Here is a 17,969-nt window from a genome sequence, read left to right on the forward strand (position 1 = left end):
AATTTAACCTCCCTTATATTTACTTTTAGGAATTTAAATCTGGGAGGAAATAACTTGCTGAGTATCACACAGTAACAGCCACAAAAGGTTGGAGTCCGAAAACCCTGCTGCCAGCCCTATGGGCACCATTTCCTTCTCAAAATGCAGGTTCAGTATATAAAAGTCATATTGCTTTTGTTTGTGATATGATTCAATTTGTATAAACAGTAAAGTTTTAACCTGCTGTACTAATTTAATTTAGCCCCAAGCCTTAATTCCCTGTAACTTCAGCATGAAGGAACCATCTCTTTGTCACTTGGGGCTGATCTTTTTTTAGAAAGATTATGATCCTTTCAGTGGAGGAGAGTTTGTGAGGTGAGATTAAACTGCTGCAGATTTGCATAATTTTGTGCTCCATTGTGAGACTTCACCAAATCCCTGAATCTGTAGAAGTTTGGAACCCTCCTTGTGGCTGGGATCCTCTCCAGGAGATGCAGAGCAGCTCCCAGTGACTGGGCTTTTCATCAGGCAATGAGTGTTGGCTTCTACAGACAACGTGGAAGTTCCAGAGCTCCTCTGTGGGTTTGGTATCCAAAACTTCACTATAAACAAGCTAATTTTCACGAAATTGAACTATTTCCATTTCTGCAGATACCATGAAATCTCTTTAGCAACAAGTCTGTCTTCTTGGAATTTAAATCTAAATTAAGACAAAATTCCTTTTGAACTGAAGAGTTATTGCCCTGATTTGGCTTTGCTGGCCATTAGCAGTCCTGGCTGTTACACAGCACATCCTCTGCCCATGCCCAGAGGGTGACCTCTGCCAGGAGCAGTCCCTGCCTTCTAAGCTGGGCACATTAAAAGTCTTTCCAAGAGGTGAACTATTTTGTTTTAGTTTGCCCAATCTGCCATCAGATGCAAGGCATCACCCAGTCTGCACCGGTTGGACCCAGACAGTGGCAAACAGAAGGAGACAGAGCAGCTCTTTGGGGCTACTGATGCCCTTACTGGAAGCATCCAAAGGAGCGCAGAATGCAGGTCTGGTTTTTAAAGGTGCTCTTCTCCTGGCATTTATTCAGCACATCTGAACAATAGGCTGGAGGTGTGAGTGACTCTGCAAACCAGTGATGACCCACTTCCATTGATCTTTTGAGCAGCTAGCCTATACTTCCTGCCCTGGCTCTGGGATGTTTGTCTGCATTTAATAGCTTTTTTTCACCATTGCTCTTTCTGATTTCAGCTAATTCAACATACATTCTTATTTTGATCCTTTATTTTTTTCAAAGTCCACTTGCAGCCCACAGCATAACAGCATCTGCTGAGATGCAGTACTTTCTCTCCATGGCAGTTTTGGAGATAATGGGTCCTGTCTGACACAATGGTGGCTGGCAGAGTGATCCTAGGTCTAACAGATTCATGTGGTTTAATCGTTACAACTTCCCTGTGCCTTTAGGGCCAGCACATTGGGCTCAGTTCTCTGTATCACCAATTGCTGGGATTGTGTTTAATGACAGACACAGCAGACTGTCTTTGAGCTGGGGGATACAAAAGAACCAGAGCATCATTAGTGGTGAGTGTTTCACATGCTCTGTAATGGTCTGATTTTTCTCCAGTTGAAGTAGATGTAAATATTCTGCTGACTTCAAAGGGGAACAGGGTGAGGTTACAGCCAAGTACTCTTGGAAATCACATCCAGTGCTTGATTTTGCTTGACCTGAATGGCAGTTCAGTCAGCTCTGCTTCCACAAAGGAGCTTTCAGGAGCCCTGGAAAAGCCGCCAGAGTGCTTTTAGCCCTGGGTTCACATGGCAGCAGCATGTGAATTGTGGCAAATTTAGAGGCTGATTCAGTCCTCCCAAGTTTTGACTCCACTTCTGCAGATGTCTGACTGGCATCACTCTTGCTCTCTCCTCACTGACTGTGGGGGAGTTTAGGGCAATGGGATTCCCATGGAGGTACTTCAGTTTGGTGGGGTGAACTCCTGCACTAGGGCAGCAGGATGTGGAGTACCGTCACAAGATCTTTGGCTTTGCTGTGCATCAGCCAGGAGAACAAGCTGGTCAAAATGCCCGGCAAATCTTTATGATGTAGCATGAGCTGTGGTTCTGTCTCTTCCCAGCCCAGAGAAAATGGTCTTGAATTATTTTTCTCCTTTTTCTCTTTTTTTTTCCTGGGAAGGGGTGTTTTTTCTTTCATAAATTTACACATTTTCTTTTGTGTTTGTGTAACATCATACTTAGAAAGCTCTATGAGAGTGGAAAATCAAACTTTTCTAAACATTTCCAAATATTTCCATTAACTAATTTTCTTTTGAAGTCAATCAGATTTGTCAGTTTGGAATTGTTATCTCCACAGGAACCATTCCTGTCTTTGCCCCTGACTTTTGTGAGCCCAGAGCAGTTGCTCTATGCAGTACAGCTTCCATCTCCCTGAAAAGGAGTATAAAGCTCTCAAGTGGGTCAAGTGACCTCAATTTATCTTTGAAACCCCAACTTCTTGCCATTCCCTCCGAGCCATCTGTGAGTGTGAGGTGTGATTTGCTGCAAATGAAAAAACATTGGGAAAAAATGGCAAATGCAAAGATTGTATCTCCAGCCATTTGTTCACATCTCTTAAACTGAAGTTTAAGCACAGCCCTTTCTAATTCATACACACACCCACCCACCTGCACACCCCCACACACACTTTGTTTTTTAAACTTTTGCATGGTCAGAAACCCAATTCTGTAATTGTTTCAGGACATATATATATGTGTGTGTGTGTGTGTGTGTACTTTCTCAGCTCGTTTTTGATTTGTCTGAGGAATCTGGTGTACCCATGGCCGTAAAAACCAGGTTAGTGCACAGTAGAGGCTTTCATGGCCACTAATCTTGATGACAAAATTATTCAAACAAACACTTCTTGTGTCACCGATATATATTATGTAAAACCTTGTGACTTTGATTATATGTCTATAATACAGATTAGTCTGTTTGGGTGTTTGGTGCTGACCTCCAATAAGCTGCTAAAGTATTAGCAAGAATTTGCAAGTGACAGGCAGGCAGAGGTGCTGTTCTGCCTAATCCCATTCTCAAAACTCTGGCTATATATGTCTGAACAGTTTCTGCTGCTTTCCTTGAGGCACCAACCAGGTTCTTTCTTTCTCAGCCCCCTTCCAGCCACCTTTATCCCTCTTTCCACTGCTGTAATGTGTCACAAATGTTGGAAGAGTTCACTAACCTTATGGATTAGAGCCAGGGAAACAGCGAGAACAAATTTAGAATAGGAGGCAGAGAATGTACTAGTTGGGAGGCGATGCTGTCAATCTCCATGGAGACCTCTTTAGTTACAGCTTTGCTAATTACTCTCAAGAATTGTATAGTGCCTGATTGAAAGCCTGGCCAAGTCAATGGAGAGTTCCAAACTGACTGGCTGTTTCTTGTGCTCATGAGGGATGCACAGGGCCCCTTGGGGTAACCAGTTATGATTTGCACTGGGGTCTTTCTCCTTGATGGCCAAAACACAGCCTAAGGAGAATCCAAATACCTTCATCTGATCTTCTGCATGAGGCCAGCTTTTTGTAAAGAAAAGAGCTCTGGAGAAATAAAACATTTATCTTGGTTAGAAAAACAATTTTTTTTTCTCAGGCATGCAAGTGAAACATCTCTGTCATCTTGTAAACTTTCCACAGGAGTCAGCTCCTGCAGGAGATGAAGTGGGACAAGAGCCACAGATGCCTTTTGACTCCAAATGCCTAGACAGGATATGCCTCTATGCAGGATTCAGGCAACTAGTTATATTTGCCCCTTATCCCCAGTATGAACGTGTTTCATGGATTAGTAGAGCAAAGGGAGGGACTACAGACATGGGCAGAGAGGAATGCAGCCAAAAATCTGGAGAAAAAGAAAAGACAGTCCCTTTTCTGCACAGTTTTCCAGGTTAGGATGTCTCTGAGCTCAGAAGGGATTGGGCTGACACCTGGGGACACTGCCACAACCCCAGCACAAGCAACAAGCATCCTCAAGGGCAGAAATTTGGCTCCACGACACTGCAGCTCAGGTTTGTCATTACTGGAAGCCAAACTGGCTTTAGGTACTAGTCCACTGAACAATTTCCAGTTGTTATCAAAATCTATTGGACTTCTCAACCACAAGTCCCTGAGCTGATGTACCACACCCCTCAGGTTCCAGGTCCCTGATTTGTTTGTTCAGAAATTATTTATTTGTTCTACAAACAGAAATAAGATTAAATTAACAACTGGGAAAAAAAAAATCACCGCACACCATGCCTGATCTTTCCCTTGCAGATCACCATCCCCCCAAATATAAATGCCATTTTCCAAACCCTTCCTGTCAAATTTCACTCCATGCTGCGGGCATGTGCAGCTGTGTGTATGAGTGTGTGCTCGCACCTGCTTAAATGTCCCTCTTTAGACACTCAGCTTCCTTTGAGCCCCTGCAGGATGCTCAGCAGTCTGAAAACCCATGAGATGGCTGGTTGAATTGAAATTCACGGATGCTCCAGGGTGCTAAAACCTGTCTTGAATCCCAGTCCTCTGTACCATTATCAGTATAGCAATTCCTTCCAGGTGATTTAGTGAAAAAGCTGTCATTTATGGTCAAAAGAAAGATGATGGGTGAGTTCCCTGCAATTCTGGAATTCACTGGAAGTATTTTTTTATCTCATCAAAAATAGAGGAACTATTCTTGAGTAGAGCCCTATCCACCCTGCCCCAGGCGCTCATCTTGCCTGGCAGTAGGCAGCTGGAAATATTTTGCCTCAAAGCTCATTCTCTTTGGATCCTTTGGCAGGGGGTAGAACACAAGGGGCATTTCCAGAGGATGATTTGGCTGTACTATTTTAGACCCTTGCCCTGGGAGGAGATGCATCTGCCTCTGTGCTGCATGTTTCCCCCCATCAACATGAAGTGAGTGTTGGGTGACAGAAGCTCAGACTTGATAACATGGAGGTTTGAATTTAATCTAATTCACCTACAGACACTCAGAGGGGGCTTCCACGGGGTGAGCACAAAAACTGGTATAGCATAAACTGCTTCTCCCACATGGGACTTCCTCCTTTGAAATTGTCTCCTCTGCCTTCAAACTCATTGAAAGGTCCAATGTGAGCAGCACAAATTACCTTAAATCTAAGTGAATATTGGGCTTGACTTTTAATTCCATCTTTATTCTCCAGCAGTCCTTCTATTTCCCTGAGCCCTAATCAGGTAACAGATTTAAATCTCTGTGTGTGCATTAAGTATCATATTTAAGATTTCTGAACCTAAATAATATTCCTCACACAACTGCAGTTGTGTCCACAACTGCTGTGTTGGTTCGTTATTTTGGTGGGGTGGGGACCGAGTGTTTCAAATATGATTGTACAGCTGTCAGTATCACTGTGTAACTGGGAATTAAGCCTTTAAAAATATGTTTAATCATAACTTTCAGTGACTGAGAAGTTGGTTCAATGGGGAGGAATGGAGTGGGGAATGAAACCTGAAATGCAAAGGGAATAAAATTTTCATAAGCCTTAAAAAACCCAGGAGCAAATAGCAAACAGACAGACCATGGTTTCTCCAAAAAAGCAGAAAAAAACTAATCTGGAGGATCAGGCACAGTCAGAAGCTTGCATAAAGACATATATTAACATAACCAACAAAATTTGGAAAACTTGCTGTGGGAACAAAGACTGGCCCAAGCCTCCCCTGTAGTTACTACAAGGCTGTGATAGCGAGGTGCTGGCGCTGCCAGGTTAAGCCACGGGCTCAGGGCTGTACCCAAGGCCGGTGAACAGGGAGCACTGAGCACCTGTAAATCACAAAGAAAACAAAACATCATGGATCTGGGCTCCAGGCACAGGCTCAGAGCTCAGGGTGTTCCCACTGAAAGCCAAGGTCATTTAACATTTGGGAGGCAAAGCGGCTGCTCCAGCCATGAGCACCATGTGCAATTCCCAGCAGCTTCCAAAGGTGACGATCAGCACTCAGCTGGCACCTGTCCCACACCTGCAGATCCTGCAGATCCTGCAGGCCCTGCTGCTCTTGGCAGGGAGGTGTGTGTGCATGTATGCCCTGCATAGGTATATGCACAAACCCAGCTATCATATGGGGAAGGAGCAGAGAAAGGACAAGTTCTTGGCTTTGTTGGGAGCTGGTAAGTGTGACACCATGCCAATAAATGCAGAGGGGACACATGAGTGCAAGGCAGTCTGAGGCTCCATGTGTGGGGCAAGAGCAGGAGGTTCATGGCGGCAGTGGGGAGGTTTGAGTCAAGTGAACTCACTGCTAATCCTCTTGCACACAGCCTTCCTTGCAGGAGGAGATCTCATGACTCCAGGGAGAAGTACATTGTGTAACTAAGCAATGGTGAACCTAAGCTCCATTTAACAAGGCTTGGCACAGGTGCAACAGAGTAGGATACTCACCCCAAGAGAGCGTGAGAGAGAGCATCTCAGTGCATCACCCGCCGGCTTAGAGTCCTTAAAAGCCCAGTGTGGTTTTGGGAGAGGAGCTCAAGTAGAAGGGAGAAAAAAAAGAGAAGAAAAAGTAAAAAGCCCATAACCTCCCAGAAAGCAGCTCCCTGCACTGGGTATCCTTGCACTTGTGTGGAAATGTTGCATAATGTCCCTTTGCACCACACAGAGCTTTGAAATCTGCAGGATCAAAGCTGTATGGAGACACTATGGATGTGCCAAGACAAATTTAAAGGCATTTCACAATTACAGCAAGAAGCACAAAGCCACTCTCCAGGATCCTCTTGCTGTTCCACTGTGACATCTAGTGGCAGTGGCACTGGAGAATAGAACAGGAATGGTGTTCCTTGTTTTAGGCCGTCCCTGCACTCACCTCCTGAGTAGCTTTTCCCCATCCATCTGAGAGTTGTCTCGTATTATTCTGGAAAAAACTCTTTTGCCACTAATCCTATGGGATTTTTACAGATGTAAAAAAATCGGGATTTAAAGCTTTCACGGTGTGCTTCCTAGAATGTATCACTAGGTCTCCACTTGTGTGTACCTTGTCTTTGTTTTACAGTTTTATGGCACAGACACTGAAAAAAGACAAAAGAGATGATGGGTTAATGAGTGATCATTTAAGATGCCTTTACTGAACAAGCAAATGAATTAAAATGCAAATATTCAGGTCACAGCACTGTGCAGTTGAGGGCTGGTCTTCCAGGTCTCTAAGGTTTGAATTTGCAGTTGTCATCAGATAAATCTTGTTTGCAAAACATTCTCCAATTCCAGTTGATTTTCGTACCGTTTGTTGAGTCTTTTGGTAGCAGCGGGGCAAAGTTTTTGTTCAATCTCTTGCATGGGATCAAAAGCTTGCGATCTGGTGTGAAAAACTTGCCACTGAGTCACTGTGTAACCTTTGCCCCAGTAGTTAAAAGTGTCACTGCTTACTTCTCCCTCCTGCTTTCATGAGGGTAGTTTGCAGGGCTGCATCTCTCTTAGAGAAACATTTGGCCTGTGGGCCTCTGCCTCTCCTGACTGATTAAAAGGAAGATGAGTATTTGTGCTTTGAAACTTCATTTATATGGAGAGATATTCAGGAACTGTTTGGATGATAAAGCTGCAGGCATCATCTTCACCTAATGGCCATAACTACCAGAGAAGGAACAGCGGAGCAAAGCAACAGCAACCCAAACCCTAAATTAAATGGTAGGTTAAAATAATATCACTAGTAAGAAAAGTAAGCAACAAAAGAGAGGCAATGAAAAAAAAATCTTAGTGAAAATTGCTCCTTGGTGGCAGACACTGATGCCAAAACAGAAAGCATGGAGTTAAATGAGCTCCCCGAGACATGCTGCACTGATTTACTTAAGAGTGTGAGCAACACACTGGAGAGAGGAGGACTGGAAACTGGGGGTGCCAGGGCTGGAAGTGTATGGGGAAAGCTGTAGATTTAAACCCATCCTTGTGGTTCTTTCCCAGGCCATGGCAGCCTCACAGCTCGAAGGCAGAAGCCAGGCTGCTGGCTAAAAAACACCCCAAAAAGGGCAAGGCCACTGTGATAGATGTTGGGTTGGACTCAAAGACCTTGGAGGTCTTTTCCAACCTAAATAATTCTATAAGGTGCTTTTGCCTGCAGGCAGTTTTTACCTGCAGCTTTTCATCTCTTCTTAAGAGCTCTCTCCCCTCAAACCCCCACACAGGGCTCAGGATGTCAGGTGAGAGTAGGATGAACCCATCAGAGGAAAGACTCCAGTCTTGGATTTTCACCCTGTCCAGACCCCCATCTCAGTGCCTGAGGTGGGGGGGGGACGACAGAGAATCACAGAATCATTGGAGTAGGAAAGGACCTCTGGAGATCATCCAGTCCAACCCCCTGCTATGGCAGGTTCATCTGGACCAGGTGACACAGGAATGTATCCAGGTGGATTTGGAATGTCTCCAGAGAAGGAGACTGTTATAAATGAGAAGCTTGACTAGGCCAACATTCAAGCAACAATCAATTTATTAATTAATATGGTAAAGTATGAGCAATACAGCGCTGGGTACAGTGGGGGAAGTTTTTCCTCCAACTGCACACCAATAGTTGAGGCCTACAGGTATTTATAGGGGTACTCATAAGCTTTCTCAGCAGTTTCTATTCCCAATTTTTACTCATCAGCAGTTTCTATTCCCAATTTTTATGTTACATTTCTATACACTATTGTGATTTAGTTTTTCTCAGGATATATCCCAGAAAAAGGAGTAACCCTCAGATGGTGATGGTCCGGTTTCCAAAAGAAGGAAGAAGTCTCCCAGATGGCGAGGTCCAATCTCCAAACGTGGGTCCACCTTTTGATTGCAAGGACTATAAATCTCATTACAGTGATGTCCATCTTCCTTTGGTCGAAACTATTAATCATTGAGTTGATGTTCATCTTCCTTTCTCAAGCTGCATGTTTCCTTTTTATATATTCTAAACCTATAGTTTCAAAAGATCCTTACTACAACCAATATTCTAAAATTATACTTCAAAAGGTTGTTATTGCAAAACTCTTTAAGGCTTAACTACAAGCAGAAGTTCCTGTCAAAAAAAACAACATCCTTAAAGCTTTAATTCAAATGTTCCTAAATCACCTTAAGACTTAGGTTAATTGCAAACAAAGGATAGGTTCAAAGGCCTTCTTCCATGCTTTACTTTTCTCAGTTATTATTAGAATTCGTCTTTATCACTGTCCCATGGTCGATTCCCACACATATCGCAATCACAAATACACACATAGCCTGTATGTACCTGACACGGAACACAGCTTTAGTCACAAGACTAAGTAGCCTCCCCGGGCAGCTGTTCCAGAGCTCTTATGCCCTTAATGCAAAGGAGTTCTTCCTAGTGTTGAGGTGAAACATTTTGTGTTTTAGTTTATGGTCACTGCCCCTCGTCCTGTCGCTGGACACCAAGGAAAAGAGTCTGACAGCATCCTCTGACACTCCTAGGATATATTTAAATGCACTGATGAGATCCCCTCTCAGTCTTCTCCAGACCAAACAGGCCCAGCTCTCGCAATGTCTGAATCAGAGATATGCTCCAGACCCCTCATGATCTTTGTGGCCTTCGCTGGACCTTCTCCAGCAGCTCCTCGTGGTTCCTGCGCTGAAGAGCCCAGAACCGGACACAGACCTCCAGAAAAGAACCGCTCCGTGCCCGGGGCAGCGCCGCCGCTCGCCGCCCACCCCTCTCTCAAGATGGCGGCAGCCGCGAGGGCCGGAACGGGGCCGCGGAGCAGGAAGGGCCCAGCTCCTCCGCACTGAGGCCGCCCGGCCCCTCCCGACGGGCTCCAGAGGGGCGGGGAGGGGCCGCAGCCGGGCCCGGCCATGAGCCGAACAGCGGAGGCGCGGGAGCTCGAAGAGCGGCTGCGAGAGGCGGCGGCCCTGGGGGACGTGGCGGAGGTGCGGCGGCTGCTGGGCGCGGGGGCGGACATCGACTCCCGCAACGAGATCAACGGCTGGTGAGGGGCAGCGGCGTCGCGCGGGGTCCCGGCGCTGCGGGGGACGAGGGGCGGGCCGGGGTCGCTGCGTGGCCCGGCTCTTTCCCCGCTGCCCTTCTCAGCGGCGGTGTTCGGGGTTCTTGGGCTCGGGGCTCCCCCCAACCCATCATCAGGCGCGGGGTGAGGGAGTTGCTCTGGGAACGCAGCTCTTGTGTTTCTTAGTTTTCCCATTTGCAAATACAGAAAAGCTAATCTCGGGAGGCTAGGAGATTTACTGCTAAAGATGATCCCGATAAAAGCAGGGCGCCCTCCTTTCACCTGTCACTGCGTGTTTGCTCAAGGTCCCCGTCCAGTCGCTTGAGTGGGGTAGTAGTGGGAGTCACTCTGCAAGGCAAAGGAGGGCCCTACCCTGCGTAACTCATAGATTCAGAACTTCAGAAAATGCCGCAATGAAGGACACTTTATTCCCAGTTATCACTTTATGCATAACTTGGATGAGGTAGGACAGGGTTGGTGAGGAAGAGCCAGGCCGATGAATCCCAACCCCTCTGCTTCCTTCCTGCAGGACCTGCCTGCACTGGGCCTGTAAGCGGAACCATGCCCAAGTGGTGTCCTGCCTGCTGGAGGCTGGTGCAGACAAGCAGATCCTCACTGCTAAGGGAGAGCTGGCGGCACAGCTAACGTCAAAACCAGACATCCGCAAGATTTTGGGAGGTACCGTTCCCATTTTAAAAGTCATCTAGAATTCTTGGTCTAAACACTAAAACATTTTTAGTGCTTTTATCCGAAGCACTAATTGGCAAAACCTTGGCTAGGTCTATTGTATCTCATTAGATAGCTCTGATTTATAACTGGAATTCATATTTGGGCAAATAGATGTGGAGATTTCAGGTAGGAAGGCCTTGTGTTCTGAGCTGTGTCACCAAGAAGTGGAAGAGCTGTATGCTTGGGGAAGTGTGCTGCTGCACTCCTGTTTGCTGTCATTAAGCTAAAGCTGGCATGCAAGCTGCAAATGGGGGCTTTCACAATTGTACAGTTTGCTGTTGTCTGACCATGATCAATACTACAAATCCCCTCAAAACAGTTTTATCACTCAGGAAGTTATGCCTTCTGGGCACCTTGTTATAGTGTGACTTGCTGGTATGGTTAATTTTTGAGTAATTTTTGCGATCTTACAGTTTTCATATGCATAGCAAACCCAGTTAGATGTGTGTGACACTCCTGAATAGCATCTAGGTACTGTGCTCCAGATTAAAATTCTAAGGTGCTTTACCTTTGGAAATGTGCTGTTTTCTGCAATTGAACTTAAATTGCTCTCTGCAGTGATCTGCTCTTACAACAACAGGGGAGGGTTATCCTTCACAAGGTTGCAGCTAAATCATGACTCAGGTTCCAGCAGTTAAGCCTGAAGGAATGGCATGTTCTTACACGATGCTTTTGCTTTCTTTTGGGTGAGGTGTTGGCTTAGTTTGTGGCAAACAACTCACCTGTTTTTAACATCTAAACTGTTAAGCACACATAGATGAACTCTCTTCATAGTAGTTTTATTTTTCTGTCTGTTAAGCTTTCATTTGTTTCCTGGGGAATAAATACATATCACTTACCTTTTCTCCTAGGTTTAATTCTGGGAGTGAGGTATCATTTAGCAGATCTTTATGAACTGCTTTGACATCACTATTTATGTTTGGTAATCCTTAGGCAGGAATGTCACTGCAGTGCTTTTATCCGAGAGTTGAGTTTGTTTGGGTATTACAGCAAGTAGTCACTTCCTTGAAGAAATAATGGGTTAAATTTGCTGGCCTAGGTCATAATAAACTATTTACAGCAGTGCTATTAAGAGCATTTTAAAATTAGATTCAACAAAGGACTGCTGGTCATCCAGTTCATTTGAAAGCGCTGGAACAACACTGCTGGAAATGATGTGTCTTTCAAAGGTTATTTTCCCCCCTCACTTTGTTATTAAAAACCAGAATATACTGAAGACATTTATAGGTTTTTCTTTCACTTTACAGCTACTGGCCTCCAAGTGTTACATGCTTCTGGAACATTAGTGTCATTCTTTGATGACCTTGGAATGTGATGTAGTTTCAAGACACAATAGGAAAACTAATGGTATTGAAAATGAGAAAGATCTGTCCAGTAACATGATGGATTTTTTTCTCTCTCCATCCCCTACCCCTCATTTTTGAACTTCATCAATAGAGGAACAAACTGAATGTGAAGGAGTCAAGGATTTAAATTTATCCATTGTTGCGAACTACTTGGCCAACCCATTCCCTAACATTTACACCGAAGAAAGCATTCCAGGCAGCTTGGCAGAATCCCAGAATGAAAGTGCTTCCATCTCTTCTGCTTCCCAGAGTGAAACTAGCCCTTGTCCATCAACAACTCAGGCTGAAAGGATCTGCATACCCATCTCATGCAGCAGTGGCGAGACTTTCCCAGCACCGGATGCAGCAGCCAGGCCACCCCCTATGCCCACGGTCTCTGCAGCCGCAGCGTGTGCCAGCCCACGGGTGCCCTACGGCCCCAGCTGCCCCCTGGCCACGACCCCCAGCCTGGGGCTCTGCTCCCCAGGAGTATCTGGCCAGGCCTTGCCTCTGCAGCCTCACACCTCCCCCAGCAGCCCCACACCCACCTTCCAGCCCTTCTTCTTCACTGGAACATTCCCACATAACATGCAAGGTAAAGAGGTGCTGTGTCTTATAGTTCTGTTACAGTTACTGGGTGAAAAATGAAGTTATCATTTCACTTTAGCCTCTAGTAGAATGGAGGCAGAGATGTTGAATTCAGTGGCCGAAACTGCCCTGAACTGTCTTCTGCTCATTTCCATAAAATGTCTGTTATACTGTATTTTAACCATGGTAATACTTTGCAAAACAATGGAAAGATCAGTCCATGTAACATGAACATTTAAATTTTGCACTACATTTGCATCAAATGCAGCTCTAGTAGTTTGGTAACAACTCAACTTTGTGACTAGATGGATCAGTTTCAACAGCGTTAATATGGTTCTCCTGTGTATTTTTGCTGGAAGCTTCTGTTAACTGCATAGTATTTCTCAGATCATAGGGATTGTAAAAAACCTGAATTCAGAAGATAATGGTAAATACTGTAAATGTTAGGTTTGAGATTTTTGTCTTTTCTGTTGTTAACCTTTTAATTGTTTCTCTGTCAGAAATTGTACTCAAGGTCAGAGTCCAGAACCTGAGAGACAATGACTTCATTGAGATTGAACTGGACAGACAAGAATTGACCTATCAAGATCTGCTCAGAGTGAGCTGCTGTGAACTGGGTGTTAATCCAGAGCAAGTAGAGAAGATCAGAAAACTACCCAATACACTTCTAAGAAAGGTAAGAATAGAAATGAGAGATCAACTTGACTTTTCACTTTGCAGACCTCAGAGAACGTATTTTTGCAAAAAGATTGCGAAAATGTCACTTTTGTTAAATAAAAACTGACAGATTCAAAGGAACACTGGATCTTTCTTAAAACTTCATCATAACTCGTTTAAAAATAGTCTTGTCAAAATAGGTAAAATATTTTAGCTCCTAAAGCATATGGAACTATTACAGCTTGACTTTTAAAAAATGTATCAGAAACAGTGCATTTAGGGTGCTTTAAGAGGACGTAATTGCCAAGTACTACTTCACTGTCTGCTTACCTAAAAAGAATGAACAGTAAGGGGAAAAACCTCCACAAACTGGCATATGAACAACTTAAGGATATGCTGTTAACAAATGAAACTGCTCTTCTGTTCCAAAAATGTATATTCCAGAGGTCTGTAGATGAAAGTGGTCACAAGTCTTGGTTAAGTGACGTGCACAAATACAGCCAAATTGTAATGAGATTAAAGGAGACAAAAAAGTTTGAGGAGAAAAACCAAACAAGCAAACCTGCTACACTTTTAATGAGTCTATGTTGGTAGGATTTATTTTTTAATTATTAATTGCTTTTATTGGGGATGATGTCCCTGGAATTTTAGCTAATTTTATAAATAATAACAACCAGCTAGTAATAATAGGAGTAATAATGTTGTTCTCTCTGTTCCTTACAAGGACAAGGATGTTGCCAGACTCCAGGACTTCCAAGAGCTGGAGTTGGTCCTTATGAGAAGTGACAGCTCTCCTTTCCTGAACACTGCGGCTGTGCTGATGGAGCAGCCATGCTACAACAGCAGAGCATCCAAGCTAACCTACTGACCCTGGGAGCTGCATCCGCAATGTGAACACCTGGCAGTGACGTGCTGCCCTTTGGAAGGCAGCAACTTAAATGTGTGTAAAACCTTAAGTTATTTTTAGGGTTACTTTTTTAACTACTATTTTATATTTAATACCCTGTTTGCTTTTATTTTTTTACTTGATACTGTGTTCAGGAAAGGGATACCTCATTTTTCCAGTAAAATCACAGGTTTCCAGTGTATTTGATGGAAGTTTATTGGTTGTATCTGGCAGTGGGGGGCACAAAAGACATAATTATTGATATGAAAATTTTGTTAAGTACACCCACTCTGACCAAGTAAGACTCTGACCAAGTAAGACTCATGGAAAGATTCAGGAAATTGTATATCTCTGTGTGTACTTCCACCTTAAATTAAATGAAAGAGACACACAATGGATAGTTGCTCTCTGAAAATGTGAATGTGCAAGTCCTTAATCTCTTGCTCCTCACAAACACTCCAAGATGGGTTGTCTAGAGATACCTAATTCTCAGAAGTAGCAGGAGAAACCCTTTTACTGGGCTTAAAATAACTGGAATAAGCATGTCAGTATTTAAATGTTTATTTCCCCTGTGAGAATATTGTACCTCCACCAAAAAATATGAAAGCCTCTCGTAATTGTTCCTATTGAGTTGATGTGCCCTTTCAAGAGAAAGGCCTTGTTTCAGATGGGGAGGGACCCCCAATCTGTGTCCATGGTTTTATTTACTTTCTCACTGATGTGAGCCTGTGCATTACTCATACCAGGCGTCAGTACTGTCAAGACAGGAAAGCTCTCTGTGGCCCTCCCTTGTACACCAGTTCCAAGGGGGATGATTGTTTCTTCTGTGTGAGAAGCATAGCAGTGTCCTAATGAGAGATCACAGTGACAAGGCACATAGAATGCTTTTATGAGCCATTAGATGGGAAATACACCACAAGCAAGTAACTAACTTGTAACTTTACATCCTGCACAGTCTACTGCCACTGTTACATAGCCTTGTTTTAGCCAGGTGAGTACTGAAAGGGCTGAATGCCTCCAGGGCGCTTTCATCTTTTTTTTCCCCCCCTCTTCTTTGTGGGGAGTGAAAAAAACACAGATCTGGTTAAGCTACAGACAGTTTAACTTGCATTCAAGCAAGTCAGTAATGAAAAAATTCACCTGTGGGTTAAAATACTTAAGTCACGGCATTGCTGGAGTATTAAAACAGCCTGAAGCTTTTCTTTATTAACATGGCAACCTGGAAAGTTACACTTTTGGAAGCTGTTTTCTTTTTTACCAAAAAATACAATGCTGACCTTTGCACTAAAACCCTTAAATGGGTCCTGAGGTGGGTGGAGGGCTCAGGGATTTGCTTTTTCTGCATAAGTTGCTTTTTCTCCCCTCTGTTTCCTCCTCCTCCCCCCCCACCCCAAACTACTGATTTTCCTTCCATCTCTGCTTTATGAAGCTTCACTGGGCAGAATTTCTGCACAGCTGATGGATGCTGTGTTTGTTGTTGATCTGGACTGCAATGTTGACAGTCAAACTATAAATAGTACAGCACCATGTTCGAGTAGATGCAGCATGGCTGCCACCCTCCCTGCGTCCTGCTTTACCTTGGAAGACTCCCTCAAGCTGCTGCACACCAAGAGAAGACAGAAACCCCTTCTTCCAGCAGAGGAGATACTTGACTCTGGGCTCAGGATTTCACCAAATAACTTAAGCTTAAAATTCTTACTTATTTCAATCAAAATAATTATCATCCTTTCCTCTGTGCTCCACACCCATCACCTCAACCCTGCTAATTTCCCATTCTCAATCCTGGTTTTTCTCTAGCCAGGAGCTGAGCTACTTTAATGCCAGATTAACTCCTGGGAAGCCTAAGACTCTGACACAGTATGAAGTAAAACTTAACTAATGTTGTTCTTTTAAGACAGGAAAGAAAGTTCTATTTTAACAATTGTGTATTTATCTCTCCAGCATAGTTTGGAGGCTAGCTTAGATTATGTGCAATAACAGTGTGAAAAACAGTAGGAGTTAAATGGTTCAAAATTAGTAAGAGTATCTAATTTGTTTCTAGTTCCTTTATTTAGGAAGTCAGTGTAAGGACTGTCTCCACTAATTAATAAATGTTCTGCTAGAAGGCAGCTGGTTTAAAAAGCTTTATTTGTCTAGTTTCCACCAAGAGTAACAGCTAATGTGTTAAGACTTAAACTCATAATCTGACTGTAATAACAGTGTATCTATGCATTCAGAGAAGTATTTTTGTATGTTTTATGCAGTTTGATAAACTCTAAGGGACACTAGTTATGTTAGCTGTTTTTTGTTGGACTTTTTCTTTAACAATGAAGTGTTGGAATGACAACCGAGATTAAATTTACAAACCTTACTGTTTTTCCAAAAACGCCTTTTGTTTGCACTACAAATTGGGACTGAACTGACATTGCTACTCTTCATTTATTATAAAGTATCAGTCATTTCAAGTACTTTGATCTCTTCCTTTTTCAGGATAGAGGGTAGAAGGATGTGAAGAGGATCACTCTAGAGTGGACAGACACTCACAATTTTAATGCAATCATAGGCCAGTACACTTTTAACACCTAATAAAGACTGTCACGCTGTATTTAACACCTAATAAAGACTGTCAGGCTGTCAAAACCAGTACGGAGAAAGCATGTCAGAGGTGCTTACTGCAATCAGCTACTTTTGCCTAGCATTCCTAAAATATCTGGGATAGTATTTATCCTGGGCTTAAGCTCTGAAGATACTTCTCACAAAGATGAATCTCTGTGGAAGTGTCTGTACAGTCAGATCTGGAGGCAGAAAGGTACTCTGTTTCCTATGCTCTGCAAAACAGAATTTTCCTTCATCTTCAAACCATTATAGACTCCCCTATGAGACGTGTGAGAATCTGAATCCCAGGCTAATCTACGACAAGGTTCCTCATTTTATGATTTTTACTTTTGCAAAGTAAGGGGAAACGCAAATAAGCGCAGTGGGAAGTACAAGACAAACATTTTCACCGCTGAAAGAAGTAACGCATCTAGGAAGAGGCTGAATCCTGTCTTGCAAGTTTCAAAAGGAGGAGGTGTTTATCCAATTTCTCCAGTTATAATTTAGTTATGATTTCACTTGGGCCCACTTTATTTTCTCCCAAAACCATCACACCCAGTCTCCATCCCCTGTGCCCCTGTGTCTGGTTTAGAACAATAAAAGTCAAAAAAGGAACATGGCTGTCTGCATGTGGTAGCAAAACCCAGCACTACTGACCAGAGGAACCAAGATGCAGCAGATTCCTCTCAAGTGCACTTCCACACACAGGCCAAATAAATCAGCACAAGTTACAATGGTGTTCTGTCCATGTCTGACTTTGGTTACATATACAGTCAAGGCCTGAATACTAACAGAAAAGATAATGCTCTTTTTAAGGAACGTAAATTCATCGCCTTACAGCCACAGCACTGACTAGTACACACTGCAGTTCTTTTCCAACAAGAACCACTCTTGCTTGCATGACAGCTTCACAGGGAAGCATGAAGCACATCTCTCTGCCTGTGTGTCTGTTCTGACCAACTGCACAGGACTGTTAATAACCCAAACCAATACTGCAATGCAAATATGAAGCAGTCTGAATGCCAGTCTCAGCACTGGTATCTCTCTAAGGCATGCTTTTCAAGTTGAACTGCTTTATAAAGAATTAATACTGCAATTTTTATTACAAGATTTCTGTAATACTGCAGCAAAAGGCGCTTTTTGGGGAGACGGTGAACCCAAGAGCATCTAAATGCTGCAAAAGTAAGCCTGAAATTAAATCCTGATGGAACCAAAAAAAACCCAAACCCACAAACAGCACAGAATAACTAACCATCCAAATTAATGAACTAAGCTTGAAGACATGAGAAATTTATTAGGAAAG

At 43.5% G+C, this 17,969-nt stretch overlaps 1 protein-coding gene across 2 annotated transcripts; it reads left to right on the forward strand.

Annotated features, from left to right (window-relative positions):
• Nucleotides 1–8,449: 8,449 nt before the first annotated feature.
• Nucleotides 8,450–16,761, forward strand: LOC311161276 (ankyrin repeat domain-containing protein 40-like). 2 transcript variants are annotated; one of them, XR_014616632.1, is made up of 6 exons: nucleotides 8,450–9,892; nucleotides 10,437–10,585; nucleotides 12,074–12,556; nucleotides 13,050–13,225; nucleotides 13,931–14,146; nucleotides 15,522–16,761. XR_014616632.1 is itself a non-coding variant. In XM_084218714.1 (5 exons), exons 1-5 carry the CDS (start codon nucleotides 9,759–9,761, stop codon nucleotides 14,072–14,074), a joined length of 1,086 nt encoding a protein of 361 aa, XP_084074840.1. In that variant the 5' UTR covers nucleotides 8,450–9,758; the 3' UTR covers nucleotides 14,075–16,761. The 2 variants fall into 2 exon arrangements, 1 of the variants encoding a protein (XP_084074840.1); XM_084218714.1 differs by having other exon boundaries at nucleotides 13,931–16,761.
• Nucleotides 16,762–17,969: the final 1,208 nt, after the last annotated feature.

This window comes from Fringilla coelebs, assembly GCF_963513975.1.
Source record: "Fringilla coelebs genome assembly, chromosome: 19".
NCBI classification, from domain to species: Eukaryota; Metazoa; Chordata; class Aves; order Passeriformes; family Fringillidae; genus Fringilla; species Fringilla coelebs.

Bases quoted from the DNA above. Each gene is read 5' to 3' on its own strand.
- LOC311161276 (XM_084218714.1), top strand. From the start codon at position 9,759: ATGAGCCGAACAGCGGAGGCGCGGGAGCTCGAAGAGCGGCTGCGAGAG. The intron at 10,586-12,073 runs GTACCGTTCCCA...CTTCATCAATAG, and splicing joins CATCCGCAAGATTTTGGGAG to AGGAACAAACTGAATGTGAA. The intron at 13,226-13,930 runs GTAAGAATAGAA...GTTCCTTACAAG, and splicing joins CCAATACACTTCTAAGAAAG to GACAAGGATGTTGCCAGACT.